The 24578-nt window shown below is 37.3% G+C and overlaps 1 protein-coding gene across 1 annotated transcript in view; it reads right to left on the bottom strand.

Annotated features, from left to right (window-relative positions):
* PHLPP2 (PH domain and leucine rich repeat protein phosphatase 2) overlaps positions 1–24578 on the bottom strand; it is a 56673-nt gene that overhangs the window by 22106 nt on the left and 9989 nt on the right. Inside the window, exons 3-9 of the mRNA XM_012742617.3 lie at positions 18038–18171; positions 11263–11453; positions 9159–9284; positions 7152–7306; positions 5046–5192; positions 4421–4651; positions 2995–3197 (exon numbers count right to left, since the gene is read on the bottom strand). Coding sequence (XP_012598071.3) covers positions 2995–3197; positions 4421–4651; positions 5046–5192; positions 7152–7306; positions 9159–9284; positions 11263–11453; positions 18038–18171 — 1187 coding nt within the window. The remainder of the gene's footprint in view (positions 1–2994; positions 3198–4420; positions 4652–5045; positions 5193–7151; positions 7307–9158; positions 9285–11262; positions 11454–18037; positions 18172–24578) is intronic.

Raw genomic sequence — 24578 nt, 5'->3', positions numbered from 1 at the left:
AACTATTCAGTGAATTTTCACAAACTGAACACACTAGGAACCAATACTCAGATCAAGAAACAACATTATCAGTTCTCCAAAAACTTCTCATCTCCTTTTCTAGTCATTACCCCGCAAGGGCAACACTATCCTGACTCCAAATACCAAAGACTAATTCTTTTATGTGAATATACCACAATTTATTTACCCCATTTTAGAGTTAATGGGCATTTAAGTCTTTTCCAGGTTGAGGTTACTATGAACAGCATTTCTATGAACATATTCATCCATGTCTTTTGTAGACTAATACAAGCACTTCTGGTTTTTTTTTTTCTTTTCTTTTTGGTTTTTTTTTGAGACAGAGTCTCGCTTTGTTGTCCAGGCTAGAGTGAGTGCCATGGCGTCAGCCTAGCTCACAGCAACCTCAAACTCCCGGGCTCAGGCGATCCTACTGCCTCAGCCTCCCAAGTAGCTGGGACTACAGGCATGCGCCACCATGCCCAGCTAATTTTTTCTATATATTAGTTGGCCAATTAATTTCTATTTTATAATAGAGACAGGGTCTCGCTCTTGCTCAGGCTGGTTTTGAACTCCTGACCTCGAGCAATCCGCCCGCCTCGGCCTCCCAGAGTGCTAGGATTACAGGCATGAGCCACCACGCCTGGCCAGCACTTCTGTTGAGTATAAGCCTAGGAGAAGAACTGCTAGGTACAGGGTGTGTTTATGTTTACCTTTAGCAGACACTACTGAACAATTTTCCAAAGTGGTTGTGCCAATTTATACTCTAACAGCTGCTACTGGTATTTTCAGTCTTTTCCATTAGAGTCATTCTGGAAGGTATGTAGTGGTGCCCCACAGGAATTCCAATTTGCGTATCCCTGAAGACCAGTAGAGTGCCTTTCCCCGTATTAACTGATCATTTGGATAACTTCTTTTGTAAAGCTGAGTTTTTTACTTTGAGGCATCAGTACTGCAGTGTCTATGTGAATTCTTCCAGGTTGAAGAAGTTAAGGATTCTGTGAATAGAGTAGCTAAGCTCAAGCAAACCCTATTCAGCACATTGCTGTGACAGAATCCTGATGACTATGGACGAGTGCATGTATATCAATGAGGTCTTTTCCAGTAGGGCCACACATTCAGACTTTCTAGACACATTAAGGACAGAGAAGGGCCTGGTAACAAACATCTTCATGGCAAGGACTTACTACCACATCATAGCATCTATAAGTAGCACAAGTCAACACTCATCAGTTTTAACACTCTTCTGACCAAGCAAATAACCTAAGCTACGATTTGAAGCTTAGATTAATTGCTAATTGATAAAAGACATGCAAACAGAAGTCTTTTATCCTAATAATATATTTTACAGAAAAGTAAATAGAATAAAATAATAAACACTTTCACCTATCATCTAACTTAAGCAAATCTACATTGTTTTACATGCTTCAGACTTTTTTCAAAGAAAATACTACACATACCAAGAGGTAAACATCATCCTGAATATGGTTTTTATCATTCCCATGGATTCTTCCATATTGTTATATGCATACTTACAACTAAGAAAACAATATTTCTGTGTATTCTAAATTTGATTATGATTATCATAGTATATATATAATGATGCACTTTCTTTTCTTGCTCAAAGTGTTTCTGAGATTTATCCATATTAACACACAAAGCCTTACTACATTCATTCCTACTGCTGTGCAATATATTGTGTAAATACATCACTGATGATTTATATATTTTCCTATTAATAGTCCTATTTTTTCCCATTTCTTCACTTTCACAAACAATGCTGTGCAAAACATTCTTGTACACATGTTGTGCACATGTAAGGTGTCTCTGGGATGTATCCAAGCAGGGAACTGCTACAAGGTGGTGTATGTGTGTCCTCTACTTCCCTAACATAGCATTGATCTATGAGGTGGTTCTTCGCCTCCCGCTGGCAGTGTGTGAGTGTTCAGCAAGATCCTTCTCCTTATCTTTGATAACATTCAGCATTGTATATATACATATATGTTTTTTTAACTTGATAAGTATAAAATGTTATTTAAATTTGCATTTTTCTGACAAAAATTGAACATCTTTTCCTTTCTACGTTTAAACACAGAAGAAGTAATTAAACAATGACCTCTGTGTACCCACAAACTGTTACTAAAACTAAATATTTCTTCAGCTGAGGAAAAGGTTTCAATAAACATGAGGCTCTTCATGTTGAAAAATATTCTTGAAGCAAATCCTCATTGAAACAAGGGGCTTCTCATTCTAGCACTTAGGCAGCACAAGCTTTTAGACCAGGCATTGGCAAACTTTTCCTATAAAAGGCTAAACAGTAGATATTTTAGGCTATGCAGACCAAATACAGTCTCTCTTACTACTACTCAATTCTGCCACTGTAGCATGAAATCAGTAATGTGAAAACAATATGTAAACAAATCAGTGTGGCTATATTCCAATAAAACTTTATGTATGAACATAGAAACCTGAATTTCATATAATTTTCACATATCACAAAATTATTCTTTTTTGGTTTTGGGTTTTTTTTACCCAACCATTAAAAAACCATTCCTTATGGGCCATACAAAAAGAGATGGTTGGCCTGATTCAGTCCCAGGACCCATCCCTGTTTTAGATATTGATACTCTGTTTTGAATACGCTTGCCCACCTCCCCATACCTTTTTATTTTGAGGAGAAGGAAAGAGGAGTTTATTAATTTGCCAGCAAATGAGGAGGTTGGTGGACTCCCATCTCAAAGTACCAATGTCCTCCACACACCCCATTATTTTGCAAAATGCCTCTGACTACGGTAAGTAGATCTCAAAGTATCCATGTCATTTCATGAATGTGACAACCACGTAAGTGTTGACACCAAAGTGAAGAGATAAAGGTAGGCCTCAGTGAACTACAAACTCCATCTACAGAGCAGCTGAGAAGCACCACAGATGTCATTGTTCCTAGAAAGCTCCGACTAGAGCTGAAAGAAGAAACAGGAGGCTGGACAGAGAACTCACTGTTGGAACTGGCGTAGAGAGTGCGCAGGGAGAAGCCACTGAGGGTCAGCTCTCTTAGCTGGTTCCGCTCACAGTGCAGCTGCTCCAGGCCACACAGGGAGCTGAGATCCAAGTCAGTAAGCTGATTGTCCCGGAGATCCATGTGGGTGATGTATTTATTTCCCTCTAGATTTTCAATAACCACAGTTTTCAAATGGTTCATCCTTAATAGTCAGAAACAAGGAAATAACCAGAAATAAATTCTATTCAATGTGCTTACCAAAAGAAAAATAGGAGAGGTATGATCCCTTTATCTATTTCCTAAACAATTTAAGGATTTCTTACCTCATTTTGTAAGTTATTATATAAATAACCACAGATAGTTTATAAACAAAGAATTGAAAGTACTGCTAAGTTAAAACAATCCAGACTAGCAAATGCATATGCAAATTAAAGAAATGGAAGGATAAAGAGGGCCCTATCCACAAACAGTTAAATACCTAATAAGGTTAGGTAAGGACTAAAGAGTAGGACAAACGAACAAGAAGATGAACTTAACCTTTTGGGTTAGTGAGTAGCAAAACAGTCATATGAGTACCATGACAAGAGTCTCAGGAGGTAACCAAATTTCCTCTGTAGCTATGCCTATTCTATTTCTAGTGCTAAGATTCACATAACATTAATTAATGGAGAAGAAAATAATCTGTATGTATATGGAATAATTCAATGGCAAATTACAGAAAACGACTTTTTGGTTCTTTCTATACAAGTGTATGATTTACTGCATGTAGGTCTATTCTAACTTCTCTGTATTTCAATAAATCTCTCTCTTATTATGTCTTTATAAGGCACATCAGTGGCTTACTGTAAATGACAGACCATCCATTAAGTGTATTCCTTTGGGAAAAGATTATGACTATAAAATAAAACTCATAAAAATTTCTTAGTAGTGACACCTTTAACATTTTAATACAGTGGATATCAAGAAGAAATCTAATGACTCAACAGAGAAATGGTCAAGTTTATGGAAAACAACAAACTACTAATATGTATGTAAAAGGATGCTCAACCTCACTCCTGATAAGTAATAAATGTTGATTAAAACAAGGAAATACCATTTTCCACCAACTAGGCTGAAAGTAGGGAAAAATACTGCTAAACGCCAACATTAATAAGGATGTGAGGAAATGTGAATGTTCATAAAATGCTGCTGGGAGGATAAATCAGAACAACCTTGTCTAAGGCTATCTGATGGTCTCTATCATGTAGGGCACCTTCCAGATCCTTCATCTCTCTGCTACTGAGTGGCAAATGAAGTTGTACTACAGCTTTCAAACTATCTATTTCTATACTATTCTAAAATCCTAACGTTTTAAAGAAGTCTTTGTAAGACATAAAGGCCCATCAGAGTGAACTCGAAGGAAGAGACGGTAAAGAATGGCCTCACCTCAAATCCACGTGCTTGATGTGAGTAATCCTGCTCAGCAGCCCCAAGTTGAGGACTTCCAGGCAATTTCCTGCCATAACCACTTTATCTAATAGAGTGAGCTTCTCATAAACCTCAGGAATTTGACTAAAGTTGTTGAAAGAAATTCCCAGGGAGGAAAGCTGTTGTAGATTTTCCAATTCTTCAGGTAAAGTAGTCAGAAAGTTGCCATCAAGACAGAGAGTTTGAAGACTGTTGGAACAAAACAAAACTACTTTATGAAAGGTTTCATTGGAACAAATAGAACTAGAGTTATGGCTTCTGACTATCACTAACTTATTACTAATCCAAAAATGATAAAATGTCTTAACTCTCCATTTGTAGATACTTAATAGATAATCTACACATAACTGGCATGGATGGTCCCTCTTAAAGAGAATCAGGACCTCTGCTGTTGAAGCTTAAGAATGAGTCATTGCAGTAGGCACATAGATCTCTGATGTCAAAAACTGTGGCTGACTAGAATCCTGATAATTACATTATTTGTATCACTGCAAGAGTTCATGGTACTACTTTCATTCCAAATGCCAGGCAAGTTTCTTATTCTGCAAGGGAAAAGAGGAATCTAGTAAAGTCAGATACTTACTTTAGCAGATTGCCAATCTGACTTGGTAGGTCATGAAATCCATTGCAGGAAAGGTTGAGCTCAGTCAGGGTGGAGATCTCACACAACAACACAGGAAACGACCCAAGTTTATTATGGGACAAGTTCAGGCCCTTCAGCTGAGAAAATCTAAAGAGCAAAGCCAAAAGTTTATATTGCATTTCAATAAATTTGTTACTATATCTTTATAAGAGACATCAATGGCCTTTGATCACCTGTCTTAAATGATCTATGTCATCTATTTATGATTTTTTAGAGACAAGGTCTTTCTGTTGCCCAGGATGGAGTACAGTGGCACAATCATTAACTTCTTGCAGCCCAGAACTCCTGGGCTCAAGCGATCCTTCCACCACAGCCTCCCAAGTAGCTGGGACTATAGGCAAAAGCCACCATACCTAGCTCATTTTTTATTTTTTGTAGACATGGGGTATTGCTATGTTACCCAGGCTGGTCTTTTTTTTAAATCCCATTATAAGCAACTTCTTCTTTCATACTGAAATTATGCTGGCTCAATCTGTCACTTGAAACAAATGGACCAGGGAGAGTTTGAAAATATAAACATGACATAGTGTTTTACTGAGATGTGATCTAATATACAACATGAAATAATTTTTAGTGCTTCTATTTTGCTTGTAAGTAAAAGTATCTATATCATCTTATCCAGAGATAGTATTGTCATAAAATAGAGCCATAAGATTAACTTCAGTAATTCTACTTCTGGCTAATTTGTTATTCTTTGTAGAGACAAGATCTTGCTATGTTGCTCAGGCTGGTCTCAAACTCCTCAGCCTCCAAAAGTGCTGGGATTACAAGCATGAGCCACAGCGCCTGGCCTTAAATGATCTATTTTAAATGTTTATCATAGAATTTATTCCAAAAATATTCACTGAGCACTCACTATGTGCCCAACACTGTGTGGGCACAAGTGCAAGATGGTGAGGCTAAGAAATTGTTCTCTATGTCGGTGGTCTGTATCACCGACTTCTAGACTAGAATCTTTGCTACCTCATTCTAATTCTCCTCTTCCAAATTCTCAACTTTTGATTTCCAGATGACTTGGCCTTGATTACTGATTATTTCTTTGGCTTGGTGCCTTGACTTCAGAATTTATGATCCAGCCCTCAGACTGGTTTAATCCTATTTTCATAGCAACTCAGACAGAAATGTTAGAAACCAACTTCCCTAAATTATAGCTTGTTTACACTTTAACATGCCAATATTATTAAAATAACTATCTCATTACTAACTAGAGGCTTATACTTGAAAAACTTTCTAAAACATAGTACGAGATAAAAATCATAATTTTTCTGGAAATTACTCCAGAATCATGAGTTATTAATGTAGTAAGATATGTCATTTTAATGTATCTTTTTAATGATCACATAATTAAAGTCACTTTGAATGTTTTTAATTTCTAATTTCTCCCTTGCCCACCAGAAGCCCAGACAATTACTCATACCACGTGTTTATTCACTGCTATCCATTTTTTGAGTAGAGGAGTGAGGTGGGATAGAGAGAAGGTAGGAATGGGAAATATTTTAACAAAAGAGATGGAAAAATATGTAGGGCACAGTGTGGTAGGCATAAATGGTTCCTTTATTAGAAGAGAGAAGTTTCATAACTGACAAAAGGCTCAAGAGTTGGCAGCAGAAGGTATAAAGGAAAGATAAAGCCCTGTCTCTAAGACTGTGAAATCCTTGAAATTAGGCCTACCTCCTTGAAGTCATTTAAATTTAATACTTCTCATTCAAAATTCCCATATACTGAATCTCCTGATCCACCCTGGCTGCATATCATTGTCAATGACTTATATAAAAAGATTATCCAGATCAATGACAGCTCACTGTTGCCTCCATAACAGATCATTTGCATCAATCTTATGTTTTATGGGGGGTGGGGGGTAGGGCAGGTGGGAGAATTGTGTGAATAAAAAAATTTCACTTCCCTATCAAAAAGGAGAAGGAATTTTAGAATATGTGCAACCATGGTAACATGCTCACTCACAGCTCACTTCCAGATACAAACCACTAAGATACTCATTACAATTTGGTTTTAACATGTCAGTCTGGAAACCTATTCTCCACATACTTGTAGAGCATGTCAAGGCCCCCGGGTCTTTCTAGCTGCATGAAGTTGTGTCGCAGGTTGAGGTAGGTGATATCTTGACTGTAGAAGAGATGCTCAGGAACCTCCTCGAGGCCATAACACGAGAGATCCACAGTGCTGATTCGCTGGGACACCACCTGAAAAGGCCAAAGAGCAGAGCGTTCTGAGCTAGCACTGAGTGTCTATAACCTAGCTTAAAATGGAACGGCATTTATTTTATTTCATTTATTTTTCTGACAGCTCTAGCCAGAGAACATGGAACGGCATTTACACAAAAGGGCACTGAATAAAAACACAGGAAAGAGGTGGGGAGGAGGGGATGGGTATATACACACATAATGAGTGCGCACCGTCTGGGGGATGGACACGCTTGAAGCTCAGGCTCAGGTGGGGCAAGGGCAACATACGTAACCTAAACATTTGTACCCTCATAATATGCTGAAATAAAAAAGAAAAAAAAATAATAATATTACTCATTAGCCTAGCCCTAGGTATCTTTATTATTTTGTATATATCTATATATGTGTGTACAGACATATATACACGTCAACATACATATACATACATGCATACATGTATGAACACATTTTAAATGGCTAGTTAAATACAAGCTGCTTAGAAAATTTCATTATATTAATTTTTCTTATTTAAAATAAATTCTGTATGATGTACCTAATCTCTTTTTGAACACACTAAAGATGCAAATGAAACAATAGATTGACTCAACCAAAAAAAAAATACAAGAAAGAAAAAAGGTAATGGATGCAATTATTCATTTACAAAAGCAAGTTCATTTTTACTTTTTCCTAAAACCATAAGCTTCTTAAAAAACAAAAGTAGAAATTGTAAAGGCTCTATAAGGAAAAGATTAAAAAAAAATACAAATCATAAAGATGGAAAGGTCACATTTCATGTAAGAAATAATCTTAAGATGATTCAAAATAACTGTAAATAACCTTAAGAGTTTTTTGTCATATCAAGAGTGTGATATGAAAAGACATGGCCTTTTGTAGTCACTCTAGCTCTGCTACTTATTAGCACAGTTTCTTCATCTGTTATGAAGATTAAAATTAAATAACCAAGCACATACAGCATGCTGCTGAGCATGCAAAAGATGCTCAAAAAATACTAACTTTGCTTTTAAAAGGGCAGAAGAGGAATAGAATAGCTACTTAAAATTGAAACTAGTGTAATTCAGAGCAGATTTTTATAGCCAATACAACATAACCATAAAAAATTCAGTAAAACCAAAACAAGGTTTATATTTCTATAACAGTATGCTAACAGAATAGAGGTCATGAAAATGAATCTAAAAAACCCAAACTATATTATTGGAAAAGTCATTTATATTTTGATAGAATGTCATTATAACAATCTCTTATGCAAAATTCTGCAAAGATGGCTACAAGCACAAGAGAATTCGAAAATCACAATACACTTTTACAATAGCTTATCCTTAAAGCCAAAATAGCAGAAATTATGCTGAAAGGCTAATTATCCTCAGCATATAGGAATAATGACTTGTGAAGAATTACAGGTCACTGCTGCATCAGTAAGTTCATATTTGAAGTGGTTTTTCAAACCTGTTCTAAGTTTATACAGACCAAGCAGCACTGGACTACAAGTTAGAAAACGAATCCATCTAGCACTGACTACTGAGGTCACAGGAAAGTCATCGAAATCTCACTGTGTCTCACTTCCTTCAAGGGTCCACTCATAATCCTCCCAAGCCCTACACCTCACAGAGATGGTACAGAGGTAAAAGCACCTGAAAACACTTTGGACAGCATTTTGTGCTATGTGAATATAAATAATAAGTTAAGGACTTTGTGGCATTACATGATTTCATTCATTATATACTCAGAAAAGCCTACAAAGGAAATTAAAAATTATAATTCACTCTCTTGGGAGTAAGTTCAGTGTCAAAATACGTTTCTGATGGGCTTCTCCATGCTCATCTCCACATCAGGACGTGTGAGTGCTTTTCACCTTGGATGCTTGCCGCTGCCATCTCTGGTACTCCGCCAAAGTCTCAAAGCTGACGTGATAGGTCTGAGCCTGGGCTCCAGCCGAGCTGAATGCCAGGGAGTACTGCCGTCGCTTCACTTCTTCTATCTGAAGAAGAGGAGGGGAGAAAACCAGAACAATTAAAAAAAAAAAAAATCCTAGTCAAAAAAGCAAAAGGTAATCACAAGACAAATAACCCAAATTAAAAAAAATGGGGGATGGGGGAAGAGGGAGGGAAATAAGCCAACCTAATGGGTATTATGAACACTATTTGGGTGACAGACACACCTATACTCAGGACTCAAGCATTACAAAAATGATCCATGTAATATATAACCTAAAACATTTGTACCCCCTTAATATTTTGAAATTAAAAAAATAGGCAACAGATCTAAATAGATATTTCCCAAAGAAAATAAACAAGCACATGAAACATTGTTCAACATCATTAGCCATCAGGAAAATGCAAATCAAAACCACAATGAGATGCCATACATCCACTAGGACAGCTAAAATTAAAAACATAGATCATAACAAGAGTTGTATAATAAGTATTGGCAAGGATATGGACAAACTGGAACCCTCATATACTGCTGGTGGAAATGTAAAATTGTGCAGTCACTTTGGAAAACAGTCTGGCAGCTCCTCAAAAGGTTAAACACACAGCCACTACATAACCAGCAATTCCACTCCTATGTTTATATCCAAGAGAACTAAAAATATGTCCAACACACAAACTTGTACTTGAATGTTCAGAGTAGCATTTATTCACAGTAGCCAAGAAAGCAGAAACAACCCAAAAGTCCATCACCAGGGAATGCATAAACAAAATATGGTATATCCATACACTAGAATACTATTTGGTATAAATAGGAATAAAGTAATAATACATGATACAACATGGTTGAACATCTTAAGTGAAAGAAGCCAGTCACAGAGAACTATGTATTTTATGATTCCACTTATATGAAATGTCCAGAATTGACAAATAACTAGAGACAAAAAGTAGATTAGTAGTTGCCTAGGGCTCCGGAGGAAACTGGGGATAGTGGCTAAGGGATGCACGGTTTCCTTTTAGGGTCTAAAAATGTTCTAAAATTGATTATATGGATAGTTGCACAATTCTGAATATCTAAGAGAATGCACACACGCACACAATGGCTTGCATTCATGCGCACCTGCTCTCACTTTCCTGCTCTTTTCCTCTCTCTTCCTTTTCTTCCTTCTCTTCTCTCCCTCTCCTCCCTTCCCACCAACCTCAATCCATTTGCCAATGGATCACACACTAACAAACCCAAGGAATACACAATGATCCCAACACATTACTTATGCCTTTGTTTTGTCACCAGCAGCTAAGTAGCATCTCTCTTATCCTTAAGACTTCCTGGTCAGAAGGCAGGACACCAGTCTACTATGTCCCACTTACTACACAGGACCCTCATCAAGCTCTCTTCAGTCATATTGAAACTTCTTTCACTAGGCTTGAGTAAAGAGCCAAAAACCTCCCCATTCCTATTTGGAGTGGTGGTAGAGATTCACAGCACAAAAACAGCTCTTGCAAGAAATTCTCCCCCAAACTCCAAGACCCCAAAACCTTTGATAAGAACATAGTCTTTTTTTTTTGAGACAGAGTCTTGCTCTGTTGCCCAGGCATAAGGGCAGTGGCATCATCATAGCTCACAGCAACCTCAAACTCCTGGGCTTAAACAATTCTCCAGCTTCAGTCTCCCAGGTATCTGGGACTACAGGCATGTGCCACTATACCTGGCTAATTTTTCTATTTTTTGTAGAGATAGGGTCTTGCTCCTTCACAGGCTGGTCTCGAACTCTTGGCCTCGAGAGATCCTCCACCTCAGCCTCCCAAGTAGCCAGGACTACAGGTGCGTACCATGCTGCCTGGCTAATTTTTTAATTTTTTGTAGAGACGGGGTCTCCCTATGTTACCCAGGCTGGTCTCGAACTCCTCAAGTAATTCTCCTGCCTCAGCCTCCCAAAGTGCTGGAATTCCAAGCATGAGCCACTGTGCTCAGCCAAAATTTTGTTAATTAAGATGATCAAATGAATAATTCATCTTTGTGAGTCTTACCTTTCCCCCGACCAGAGGCAAAATGTGCATCTTTCCAGTTTGACAGTCCTTCACCGAGGAAACGATAAGGCAGGTACCACAGAGAACCACCAGGCGCTCAGCCCATTTATGCAGCTGAGTCTTTCCCTTGCGTACATTATAGATGCCAGACAGCAGGATTCGATCCAGGTGATCCATCTGGCATGGTTTTTCTGAAAAGAAGACAATACTTCAGAATCCACCATTAAAGCAGTATAAGAATACTGAAAGGGAAAAAGAAAGTATTATGTGTCAACATTCAATAACCTTATTTATAGATATAAGTAACCAAGCAATATAGGTATTACAAAATAAGATCTCGGTCCTAAAATATTATCTATCACTGAACTTCTATATAGTGGGAGTACCTGTAAATTCTGGTTTACAGAGCAAGATTTTACTTGAATGCCATTGTTAACCCTTCCTCCAACAGGAAGGGTTTCTTATGTATGCAGAGAAAGGCAGTATGGTAGAGTGATTAAGATCATAACCTTTGGAGTCAGATATCCTTTGAATTTGAATCCTTCTTCTGCTTACTTTGCTTCAACTATTTAATCTCACTGAGCTTTCCTTTGTTCATTTATATAGTTTGGATCTTAATACTACCTACCTTCAGGGGGTTCTGGTAAAAATTAAGAAAGATAATGAATATAAAGTACTCGAAATAGTTTTAGGTACAAAAGAAGTGTGGATTAAATGAGAACCACTATTGTTGTTAGTCTATTCCTGAAGGAAGAAAGTAATTAACTACAGGAGTACTAGTACTCTAATTCTGTATATAATCCTCTATCCCTGTGCCTCTCACAGGGAAAAGCTTATGGATGACATTTCAATTGACTGTCCCAACCATAATGGCAGAAGTTGATACGTGCACACAAGAACTTCTCTTTCTTTAAACATCCTCCTTTCCATCAGAAGTCTTCCTATGACAGAGATACAGTGAAGAGATGGGAAGTTTTTGATAACAACGCTACTAAAAACAGATAAGTATCTATACACAGAAATGAGCAGGAGCAGCCATAGTATGAGGCGGTACAAACAGTAACCCAGGAGTTGAAAAGACTGGGTTGTATTCCTGATATTACCACATATTGATTATGCAACCTTGGGCATTACTTTAGTCACAAATACAGTATCCAAAGGATGTATATTCAGAATGAGGAAATGGGTAGATTACTTCAAAGCCTTAAAATTATATTATTCAATAAAGCTTTGTATGTTAACATTAGATAGATAGGATAGCCATTTATCTACTATTCTAGGCCAATCCTTTCATCTACACAGTCTTTCCCTGGTATTCACAGAGGATTGGTTCCAGGACCCTTCCACAGATTCCAAAATCCACAGATGCTGAAGTCCCTCATGTAACATGGCATCAGCCAGGCACGGGGGCTCACACCTGTAATCCTAGCACTTTGGAAAGCTGAGGAGGGAGGATCACTTAAGGCCAGGAGTTTGAGGTTGCAGTGAGCTATGATGATGCCACTGCACTCTAGCCTGGGTGACAGAGCAAGACGGTATCTCAAAAAAAAAAAAAAAAAAAGGCATAGTATTTGCATATAGTCTATGTACATCTTCCTATATACTCTGAATCATCTCTAGATTACTTATAATACCTCATATAATGTGAATGCTACATAGTTGTTATACTATATTTTTAAAATTTGTATTTTTTTTAAATGTTTTGATTCTCAGCAGATATAGAGGGCCACCTATATTCCAAATTCTACCTTCCTCAGAGAGTTTGACTCTCCCAGATCTGTATTTCTTAAGCTCTGGTTCCGTATTTCCAACTGTTTGCCTGGCATCTCCAACTGGACATTTACCAACACTGAAAATTAACCACACCTAAACCAAGTCCTCACCACCCCTGAAACCAGCTCGTTCTCACAACTCAAGCTCTGTCACCTCCTGAAGTCACTTAGGCTCAAAATGTCAGAGTCAGCTTTAACTCTTGGGTTCACTTTCTCAACTCCCTTTATCAGTCAACCATCAATGCTTACCAATTATTCCTCCGAAAAGTCTCTCATAGGAATGACCACTTCACATTCCCTAGTTCAGATGCCCATTAATTCACATCTGATTTATTAGCCACACCAGCAGCAGATTCATCTTCCTCTGGCTCACTTGGATCCCATCACTTCCTGGTACCATCTGCCAGATGAAGGCTAAACTCCTGATAGTACACTCATGGCCCAAAACAATCTGGACCCGAATTATCTGTGATTCACAGAACATGTGATGAAATTTCTAATCTACCCCTGTCCTTTTTCACTTCTGCTTGTTGAAATTCTATCAGTTTTTAAAGAACTAACTCAAATACAACTACTCCTTCACAAAGACTTCCCCAATTTCTAGAGCTCTCCCTGATTTTCTGAGAAGGACAGCAATAGGGAACTTCCCTGTGACCTATCAAAATAAATCATATATGTATATTAGTTAAAATAGTTTTGGTATTGGTACAAGAAAAGACAAATAGAGCAATGTAACAGGATAGAGTCCAAAAATAGACCCTTGCTTATACAGAAACTTAATAAAGGTGAAATTTCAACTCAGTAGGAAAAGAATGAGCTAATTCCATTAACTTTGTTGGGCAACTCACTAAGAAAAAAATTAAGTTAGATTACACCTTCCCATCATATTTTAAAAATATAAAAGTACAGGAATAAAATATAGACTATGTTTATGATCTAGGATAGGGATGAAATACAAATGCATTAAAAGAAAAAACTGACTAAATCTGGTTAAACAGTTTAAACTCTGTACAATAAATAAAATTAAAATTTACAGGCTGGAAAAAATTTCGTCACTAATACAGTATCCAAAGAATATATATTCAGAACATATACAGAAATTCTTTAAATAATCAGTAAGAAAAATGACAGAAATATGCACAAAAATATCAATAGATAATTCAAAGGAGAAGAAATCTGAAGATCCAATAAAAATATAAAACAATTCTCAACCACACTAGTAGCAGCAATGAGGGAAACAAAAATTTAAACAATGCAGACCATCATTTTATCCATCAGATTAGTAAAAAATTTAAAAGCCTAATAATATTGAAAGGTCATACTGTGGGCAAAGGTACTCTGATATACTGATAGGGTACGGAAAGTGTTCTACAGTAGTAATTAATATTTTAAATGTGAATATCCTGGGACCCAATAATTTCATGCTTGGAGACTGACTCGGAACAAAGGTGCACAAGAGGCAATTTTATTACAAAACTGTTTTTAACAGCCCCAAACTGGAAACAATGTAATGCTCATCACTAGGGAAAAGGTTACATGGACTATAATATATACATGATATTCAATACTATGCAGCTTAAAGAAATGCACACAAAAGTTGGTTCTACAAATGCCAATAAGGAAAGAGCCTCAAGACATACTGCTGGGTTCACCAGCAGCATGGAGACCAATGCCATTCACATAAACAAATAATACCATTTATGTAAACAAAATCCATATATTTCTACAAAGATATATTACATAGGAATAAAAGTTAGAAAATTATCAACAGGTCACACCAAATCAAGAGCAGTGGTCATCTATAAAGCAGTTAAAGGACTTAAGAGGTGATCATAAGAAATTAAAGCACTACAGATAATAACAGTATATTCATATTTAACTTGTATAATTAAAAACAAAATATTTTAAAAGAAAAAATGTATGAACACAATAATTAAAAATATTTTGAGACTAAGAAAATATACAATCATAAAAGTAATTGTATTAGGGTGGTACAATGCTTTTCTATAATATCATTCCTACATTTTAACAAATAAGTTTAAAATATGCAAATTAACATGAGACAGTATTTTCTGCAATTTGAGCAAGATTAATTTTAACAATGATACCTGATATTGGCAAAAGTGTAGGGAAATGAGTGCACACTGGTGCACACTGGTGGCCATGCGCAGTGGCTCACGCCTGTAATCCTAGCACTCTGGGAGGCCGAGGTGGGCAGATCGCTCAAGGTCAGGAGTTCGAAACCAGCCTGAGCAAGAGCAAGACCCCGTCTCTACTATAAATAGAAAGAAATTAATTGGCCAACTAATATATATAGAAAAAATTAGCCGGGCATGGTGGCACATGCCTGTAGTTTCAGCTACTCGGGGGGCTGAGGCAGCAGGATTCCTTGAGCCCAGGAGTTTGAGGTTGCTGTGAGCTAGGCTGATGCCACGGCACTCACTCTAACCTGGGCAACAGAGTGAGACTCTGTCTCAAAAAAAAAAAAAAGAAAGAAAGCGCACACTGGTATCACCTATTTGTGCAATTTAGGAATACTGAGTCAAAATTTAAAATGTATTAACTCAAAAATTCTACCTGTAAGATTCACATCCTCCTCCCTCTACTGTAGAGGTCGCCCACTCCCTTGACTTTTATAATAGTCATACCTGTGTTCTCTTTACATTTTTGCCACTTTTGTATACACCCTGTATTAATTACAGTAAGTTTAACTACTATAGCACACAGAATATAATGGCTCAAACACAAGAGAAATTTAATTCTGATCAGGTGAGCATTCCGAGCTTCCAGGGGTCAACATCGTCATGCAGAAACTCACGCTGGTGGTGGCTCTGCCATTTTCAACACTTTCTATCAAATATTGCTCTGATTATTACCATCCCAGCCCACGCGAGAAGAAAAGAACACAGGGAGGCATACGTGGGAGGTTCTAAGAACCAGGTGCAGACACAGCACACACCCATTTCACTCCACACCATCGAAGAACATTTTGTCACATGTGCACACCTAACTGTAAAAAAGGCTGGGAAATTCACAATAAAATGAAAAAAAAAAGGGCTGGGAAATGAGGTATTGCCGGGAAATCACACACTCCACTATGGTTTTGTTATTATAGAAGAAGGAAAGAACAGATTTTGATTGACAGCAGTACTGCACACATCTCTAAACAATATGGCTGTGATGTGCCTGGTTTTGAACTTTAAATGAATGAAAAAATACCATGTGATTCTTTTGTGTTTGTCTTCTTTTGTTTGTTTTTATGCTCTTTGGACAAAATTGTTTTAAACACTGTGTGCAGACAATGTGGTACAGAAAGCAATGTACAGGCAGGAAGTAGCGCTACCTGAGCTAGGCAGTCCCAGAACTACAACTACACAAGCAAATCACACCTTCTAGTCTCTGTTTCCTCAAACACAAAAAAGGGATTGATTAATGTGCTCCCTTAATCCCCGTGACTGATCACGCTACCCACTCGCCGTTAATAAAATATGTTATTTCCATAGCTTTTAGATCCCAACTTTCCACTCCCGTCTCCCCCAGCACTTCCTCTCCAACAAGACTGATAACTAGCGCTTGCTGCCTGGGACACTGGGTACCCTATAAACCAGAGAACATAACAACATTAACTGCTTTGAACTTAGGCCCTTATGACGTTGGCCTCATTAACACTGTATTCTAACAAAGCTGACTCACCACAGATTCTACACACAAAATATTTAAAGCTGATTACTAAGCTATTTGCTTCAAAGAGAATACTTCAACCCTTCGGTTAACAGTGGTTATCTTTGGACCAGGCATGGTGGCGGACGCCTGTAATCCTAGCACTTTGGGAGGCCGAGACAGGAGGATCGCTTGAGCTCATAAGTTCCAGACTAGCCTAAGCAAGAGTGAGACCCCATCTCTACCAAAAAGAAAGGAAAAAAAATAACCCAGCCAGGCATTGAGGCACCCACTTGTAGTCCCAGCTACCCAGGAGGCTAAGGCAGGGGATCACTTGAGCCCAGGAGTTTAAGGCTGTAGTGTGCTATGATTGTGCCTGTGAACAGCCCTGCACTCTACTTGGCAACATATGAGATCCCGACTGAAAAAAAATAAAAAAAGGTAGTATACATAAGCTAAGTCAATGAGAGCAGGGAATCTTAGTACATGGTTATGCCTAGATATACTGATCACTTAACCATTCTGGCTCAACTGTTTAGTAAGTGGGTCATATTAATTCAAAACTATTAGGTGTTAAATGGCTCTGTCATTTCTGTATGACCTTGAATAAGTTAAGTTCTCTCCACCTCAGTTTTCTCATCTGTACAATGGGATAGTAGTTCCTACAGCATAGGGTGATCATAATGAGTAAATCAGGTAATTCATAAGCATAAAAGCACACAGTAAGCACTCCATGAATGTTAGTTAGTAGTAGTATTAGTAAGCTAAGTAATATTTAGAAAGAGTATCTGATTTTTAAAAGTCTAATTTCATTGTTGAAGTGATCAGGTGAAAAAGTCTAGGGGGAGAAAACTGCACAAAAGTGAAGAGGGTCAAAAATCCTATATTAAAGCCCACTAAATTCATCAATACACAAATCTGACAGATGTATTCATCAAATGTCAAGTTATATATTATAATTACTTATTTCTCACAACATTATTTGACTATCCAGAAGTTCATAGACTTTACCAGGAGCTTGAAAAAAATAACTGATACTAAAGTATGATCTGATCAAGATTCTGGCAAAGGTACAAAATAATTCTATTACAGTAAATTAGCGGAACACAAGAACAAAAAGCAAAAATTAAAAGGGAAGATATTTTGGACTCAAACTTTTAAGTCTTCCCCTACCCCCTGATCTCTTCTTTTTGTTGTTGTTTGGTTGCTTTTACTACATGAGTTAATTGGCTTAAAATTAGCTTTTGGTAAAATACTTTTTAAAAAGCTGAATGCAGATTAAGGCATACACGATCAACTTAAAAGTAGTGAACATATTCATAAAGCCATTGATAAATTCTTACCACCATAAAACCGAATCATACAGCCGAGGTCAGGGTTTGTAGCCTCCTCCTGTATGCGCACAGGATCGTCAAATCCCAGTCTGGACAAGTAATCATAAACAATCTGAAGAGGTCGTTCAGTAGGTTCCAGTCTCCTGCTTGCACAATTAAAAACATATATTGGGTAAGTAATAAAAATGCTTCACTTACTTTTTTTAATCTTTCAATATATTCTTGATTTTTATTTTTAGATCAAAATTTTCTTTAATAGCATATGGTACAACTAAACAAGTGGTTTTCAAAGTTCCTGATCTTAGGACCCCTATGTACTCTTTGAGGACCACAAAGAGCTTTTGGCTATAACTGATATCATATAAGCTACACACACAATTAGAGTTGTTGACTTTGGGGTTGTCTACTATATCCCAAATGCTATATATTTTCACCACCCTCATAGATGATTCTTTCATAAAAACTAGGATGAATGGTCCATTAAGTCCCCCCAAAATCATTCTACTACATGGTCCTGATTGAAAGCTAAGGTAAAACTAGAATGTCTAGCAATAATTTATCGCCTCTAGTGACACCATATTTTAAAACACACAGACTTAAAATATATATAAAACCAAAAGTGATCAATGTGTTTTTTTTTTTTTTTGAGACAGAGTCACACTTTGTTGCCCAGGCTAGAGTGAGTGCTATGGTGTCAGCCTAGCTCATAGCAACCTCAAACTCCTGAGCTCAAGCGATCCTGCTGCCTCAGCCTCCCAAGTAGCTGGAACTACAGGCATGCACCACCATGCCCGGCTAATTTTTTCTATATGTATTAGTTGGCCAATTAATTTCTTTCTATTTATAGTAGAGACGGGGTCTCGCTCTTGCTCAGGCTGGTTTCGAACTCCTGACCTTGAGCAATCCACCCGCCTCGGCCTCCCAGAGTGCTAGGATGACAGGTGTGAGCCACCGCGCCCGGCCAATCAATGTGTGTTTTGACAGAAGGAGTTACACCATTCATAATAACAAGACAGCTCTTCTACAATGCTTTCATCAGAAAGCTAACAGTTATAAATACAGTGGCTAAGACTATGGGCTCCAAAAGTCACACTGCCTGGGTTGGAGTCTTAGTTCTGCCATTTTATCAACAGCATGTCCCTGTACAAGTTATTTAACTTCATTGTCTTAAATTCTTCATCAATAAAGTGGGAATAACATAGTACCTAACTCACAAGATTGCTAAGAGATTTATTTATTTACTTACAAGATACTATATGGTAGGTTGTAAAGTGCTTAGCAAAATATCTCACAGATAGTAAACATTCAATAACATGTTAACAATTATTCAAAAGAATTTTAGTATTGGAATCACATTTTAATTATAATAAAAATATCTCTCCCACCTGAAACAACAACCAAAAAGCAAGAATTGGAAAGTCAATGTGTATGCAAAATGTCTTATAGAACATTAAAAGGACTCTGCTTAGAAAATTTAAGAATTATATTATTTAGAAGCAATAAAATATACTTCCCATCATGGCAAAAAAATATGAAAGATGTCTGTTTTGTGGTTGAAGAGCTAGAAAACACTGTTAGCAACAAGAATTAAGTAAAAAATACCATAAAATGGGAACATTACAAAGATGAACATAAACAAATGTATCAAAATGAAGAATAGTAACCATACTGATGTACAAAAAAGACAAAAATAAAAAATAAAATAAAATACCCAGCCCCTCCTGACTGCTCAGTTCAGTCTTGTAGCTTCTAGAAACTATGAAACAAACTCAGAATTAACTATTACATGGGGAATGACCAAAGAACAAAAAGTCTATAAAGATTAATAAGGACTGAATTTAAAAGAAATGGAAAATAAACTTTTCAGAATAAAAACACCAGTTACAATTAATCCCTAGCCAAAGAAAATCAAGCTTCACAAAGGTCTTTGACAATGGTAGGCATTTTCCCAGCACAATGGCAGAATTCTTCTGAAAAAGATGCATTTTAAGAGAGACTTCTAATGAACTACATCCTGGAGATGTCAACTATTAATAACTACACAATATGAAGAATGATTAAAGGAGGATTAACTTGAAGACAAGGAGACTTAGGGCATAAAGAACTGTATCTTCACATGTCAGGAAGGATTAGACTTACTCTGCATTGCTCCAAAGAATGGGACTAGGAACAATGAGAAGTTGCATAGGTAGATTTGGTCTAAAGGACTAAATATAAGGAAGAATCTTTATAATTAGAGATGCCCAATACTGAAACACACTGCCTCTCAAAATTTCTCAGAAAGAATTAGGGAGCCATCTGTCTCAAATATTTTAGAAGAGATTCCTGTAAGAATCAAAGTGGACCATATGATCTTTATGATCTTTTAGAACTCAAGAGCCTGTGACATATCTAAGACATCTTCTAATACAATACAAATTCTACCTTAATCATACTATTATTTTAGGATATAGAGTTCAATGTATTTAAATACCATAATTCCATATAATGATCACATATTCAGGAGCAAAGAAATAATCATACTTTTCTAGACTAAATCTCACTGAGTCAGTTTTTCTATTTCTCTCTAGAAAACTGAAAGAAATGGAAGCATCTTAATCACAAATTTTACATGATCAAATTTCCTGGCCTAAAAAGGCTCTGAAGACTTTAGCAACCCTCTTTATATGTTTCTACTTAAAGTATTTTCCCTAGGGGGAGAAAAAGAAAAAAAAAAAAATCAAGAAAACTTCGACATCTGCTTTCATTAATTTAGCATAAATAAGTAAACAAGTAAGTAATATTTTAAGAAGTACAAAAACAAGCAAAATGAGGAACTAATTCCATTTACTCATTAAACTCATCTGCTTAAGAGACTAGAAAGTATGGGGGAGGGAAATGCTGTAATATGCTTACAGCTCAATTTTATGTTTCAAAGTTCCAAAAGTTTAACAGACTGATAATTAGCTATTTGTTAAATCTCTCACAAATCAAATGAAAATTATATTTTGCAAAACAGGTGTAGGAGAAACTAATGCTGGGGGAAAAAAGTTTTATTCAACATTTGAACTACTTCCACTACTGCTTTAGGGAGACAGTAAGACTACTATAATAATTTCGGTTTGCTTCTAATGCTTCTAAAAGCTACTATAGTCCACTTAAATTTAAATATATATGCATACGGTAATTTCTCTCCAAATCAACCAGCAGATAAAGAATGCTATCAACAAGAGATTATACCTCTCAGTCAAGAGTGGTTATCTTTCTATATTAGTTATCCTCAACAGTGCCCATAGCTAAGACACCTGTAAGAGAAGAGTACATTTCACTCTAAGTATCACTTCACAAGACTTCTACTTAATAGTGGATAATAGGTCAATGATTCAATCAATCATGCCCTTGTAATGAAACACCAATAAAAACTCTGCACTGAATTGGAGCTTCCTGGCTGGTGAACACTTGCAAGTGCTGAGAGGGTGACAGGCCTTGATTCCACCAGGAGAGGGCACAGAAGCTCTGCATTCGGGACCCTTCCAGACCTCGCCCTGTGTGTCTCTTCAGCTGACTGGTTCTGATTTATTCTGATTTACATCCTTGATACTACAACTGTAATTGTAAGTACAGTGCCTTCCAGAGTTGTGTGAATTGTTCTGGTGAATTACTGAACCTGAGTGAGTCATGGAAACTCTCAAATTTGTAGCCAGCTGTTCAGAAGTATAGCTGGAATCGTAGGTAAGGGCAATCTTGTTAGGGACCATGCTCTTTAACCTGTGAAGTCTGCACTAACTCTGGTGGTGGGTGTCAAAACTGGACTGCAGTAAAGCACACAGTGTCAGAATAACCATTAATAACAAATACTGCCTATTAAACTATGACCTACCATCAACTGTAAGATACATGCTGATTTCAGAAGTTTTAAAACGAAAAACCCTTTTCCCCTCCTCGGTGGTAATCTGTTCAATATGTATCCTGAAATAGGATTTTTTGAGCCACTTTCATGACTTCAAAATATGGTAAAATTTTAATGACTTGCAAGAGGTCACCCAACAAGTCAGTGACAGAAAAGGAATTAGAACTAAGGATTCCAAATCCCAAGGGTGTTTTCTGTTATGCATATCTTGTTGGTTCTCATCTAATCTTAAAAGATAACTACCAAACACTTCGAAATCTTAGTCATTTTGATGACAAAGAATAAAAAAGCAAGTACATGACCATGAGCCAAAGGGCAATCCATTTTATCACATATGATCTTGTTAAACTTTTCAGACAGTAGGCAAGGATCACACTAAGTTTCACTAGTGAGTCATTCATCACTTAAACAGTTTAGTAAAAAAAGAAAAGACAGGCCAAACATTATAATGTAAGGAGTGCAGACTGGGAGATAGGACACTTTCGTCCAAACTGCAGCTCCATCACCAGCCAGCTGCAGGAATATACTTTCAACCTGAACTCTGTGGGTCTGTCTCACATTTAGAAAACAAAGGGAAATGGTCTCAGTGACTCCCAATGGGAAAGTTCCTGGTTTGGGGGCAGGACAATTCTTTGCTGAACAGAAATGTCCTCCACACTGAAGATATTAAGCCTCTCTGGCCTTTGCCTTCTAAATCCTGGTAACAATTCCCAGTAGTGTGACAGCCAAAACAGCCTGCCCTCACACAGACTTCCAAATGGAAAGGTGGGGGGGTTGCTGGGTTGGGTAGACTTAGTTTCACTACTAGATCTAAGGTTCCTTCAAGTACTGAAATTCTATAAATTAGTAATCAGTTATACTCAAGTGACAAGTCCATGACTGAAAAAAAGTAAAGACAGAACAAAGTAATCAATGATTTAGAGAAAACACAGTATAATTTTAGTTGCAGTAATCCCATTTCCCAGACCTACCCTAGGGAAATCACGAATGAAAAGATTCATGGGCATGGTTTAGCCACCAAAACACCACTTCTAAGAGTTGAATGATCTGAAAGAACCCAAATAGGTAACATTTACTGAGCACTTATTAAGTACTTTACTTTCCTTGCAAGTTAAGCTCCTAGCACATCACTCAGGAGCTTAATAGAAAGACGATCTCAAGCCCCACCCTAGACTTACTGAATCAGAATCTATTTTTGTTGTTTTTTGGTTTTTTTCAAAATACAGTCTTGCTCTGTCGCCCTGGGTAGAGTGCAGCAGTGTCATCACAGCTCACTGCAACCTCAAACTCCTGGGCTCAAGTGATCCTCTTGCCTCAGCCTCATGGGACTATAGGCACATGCCATCACACCTGGCTAATTTTTCCATTTTTGGTAGAGACGGAGTCTCACTCTTGCTCAGGCTGGTCTGGAACTCCTGACCTCAAGCGATCCTCCCATCTTGGCCTCCCAGAGTGCTAGGATTACAGGCATGAACCACGGTGCCCGGCAATAATCTATATTTTAACAAACTCCCTGGGTAGATAGTTTAAGAAGCACTACTTTACAAGTATTTTTTTCAGACAGAGTCTCACTCTGTTGCCCAGGCTAGAGTGCTGTGGCATCAGCCTAGCTCACAGCATCCTCAAACTCCTGGGCTCAAGCAATCCTACTGTCTCAGCCTCCCGAGTAGCTGGGATTACAGGCATGCGCCACTATGCCCGGCTAATTTTTTCTATATATATTAGTTGGCCAATTAATTTCTTTCTATTTATAGTAGAGATGGGGTCTCGCTCTTGCTCAGGCTGGTTTCGAACTCCTGATCTCGAGCAATCCGCCTGCCTCAGCCTACCATAGTGCTAGGATTACAGGCGTGAGCCACCGCGCCTAGCCTACTTTACAAGTATTAATTCATTTAATCTTCATAACGTGTATAACTAATTCTCAGGACAATTCAACAATGTAAATACTATCATCCTCAGTTTTACAGATTAGTAAACTGAGACACAGAGTATTATGTACCTTGCATAATAACTGTCAGAGCCAGGATTTGAACCCACACAATCTCATTCTAGAAACCAATCTCTAAACCATATTGCATATTGTGTCTCAACTTATAGTATATCCATACGGTGGATGATTCTATAGCTATAAAAACTGATATCTAAAGAATTTTTAATGATGTAATAAAATTAAGATGATTCATTAAGTAAAGTAGGCAGGATATAAAGCTGAATACATGGTATGAGCCCAAATATGTAATTATTAAACAGTGTGTATGACTGAAAAAAGATCTGGGGAAAAAATGTTACTACATAGGTTAAGAGGATGGTATCTGGTGTCAGAATGCCAGGGTTCAAACTCCAGCTCTAACACTTATTAGCTGACTGCTCTTAGGTGAGATGTTTAACCCTTTTAAGCCTCACTTTCCTCATCTATAAAATGGGCATGGTATTTACCTCAGAGGATTGTGTGAGAATTAAATGAGGTAATCTACATAAAGCATAAACATTAAATATTATTATTCCTCTTCACACTCTTTCCTTTTCCAAAATTTCTTCAGTGAACACATTGTACACTTCAGTAATCAGCAGACAGTTCCTTAAAAGATAATGTCTTAGATTGTCAACTATCTCATGAGGGGCTATTACAAAGAAAGCACCTACTCCTCTCATTAGACAATT

This window comes from Microcebus murinus, chromosome 20 (genome assembly GCF_040939455.1).
Source record: "Microcebus murinus isolate Inina chromosome 20, M.murinus_Inina_mat1.0, whole genome shotgun sequence".
Taxonomy (NCBI): domain Eukaryota; kingdom Metazoa; phylum Chordata; class Mammalia; order Primates; family Cheirogaleidae; genus Microcebus; species Microcebus murinus.
The sequence above is the reverse complement of the archived record's forward strand: the minus strand, read 5'-3'. Positions and strand labels throughout refer to the sequence as shown.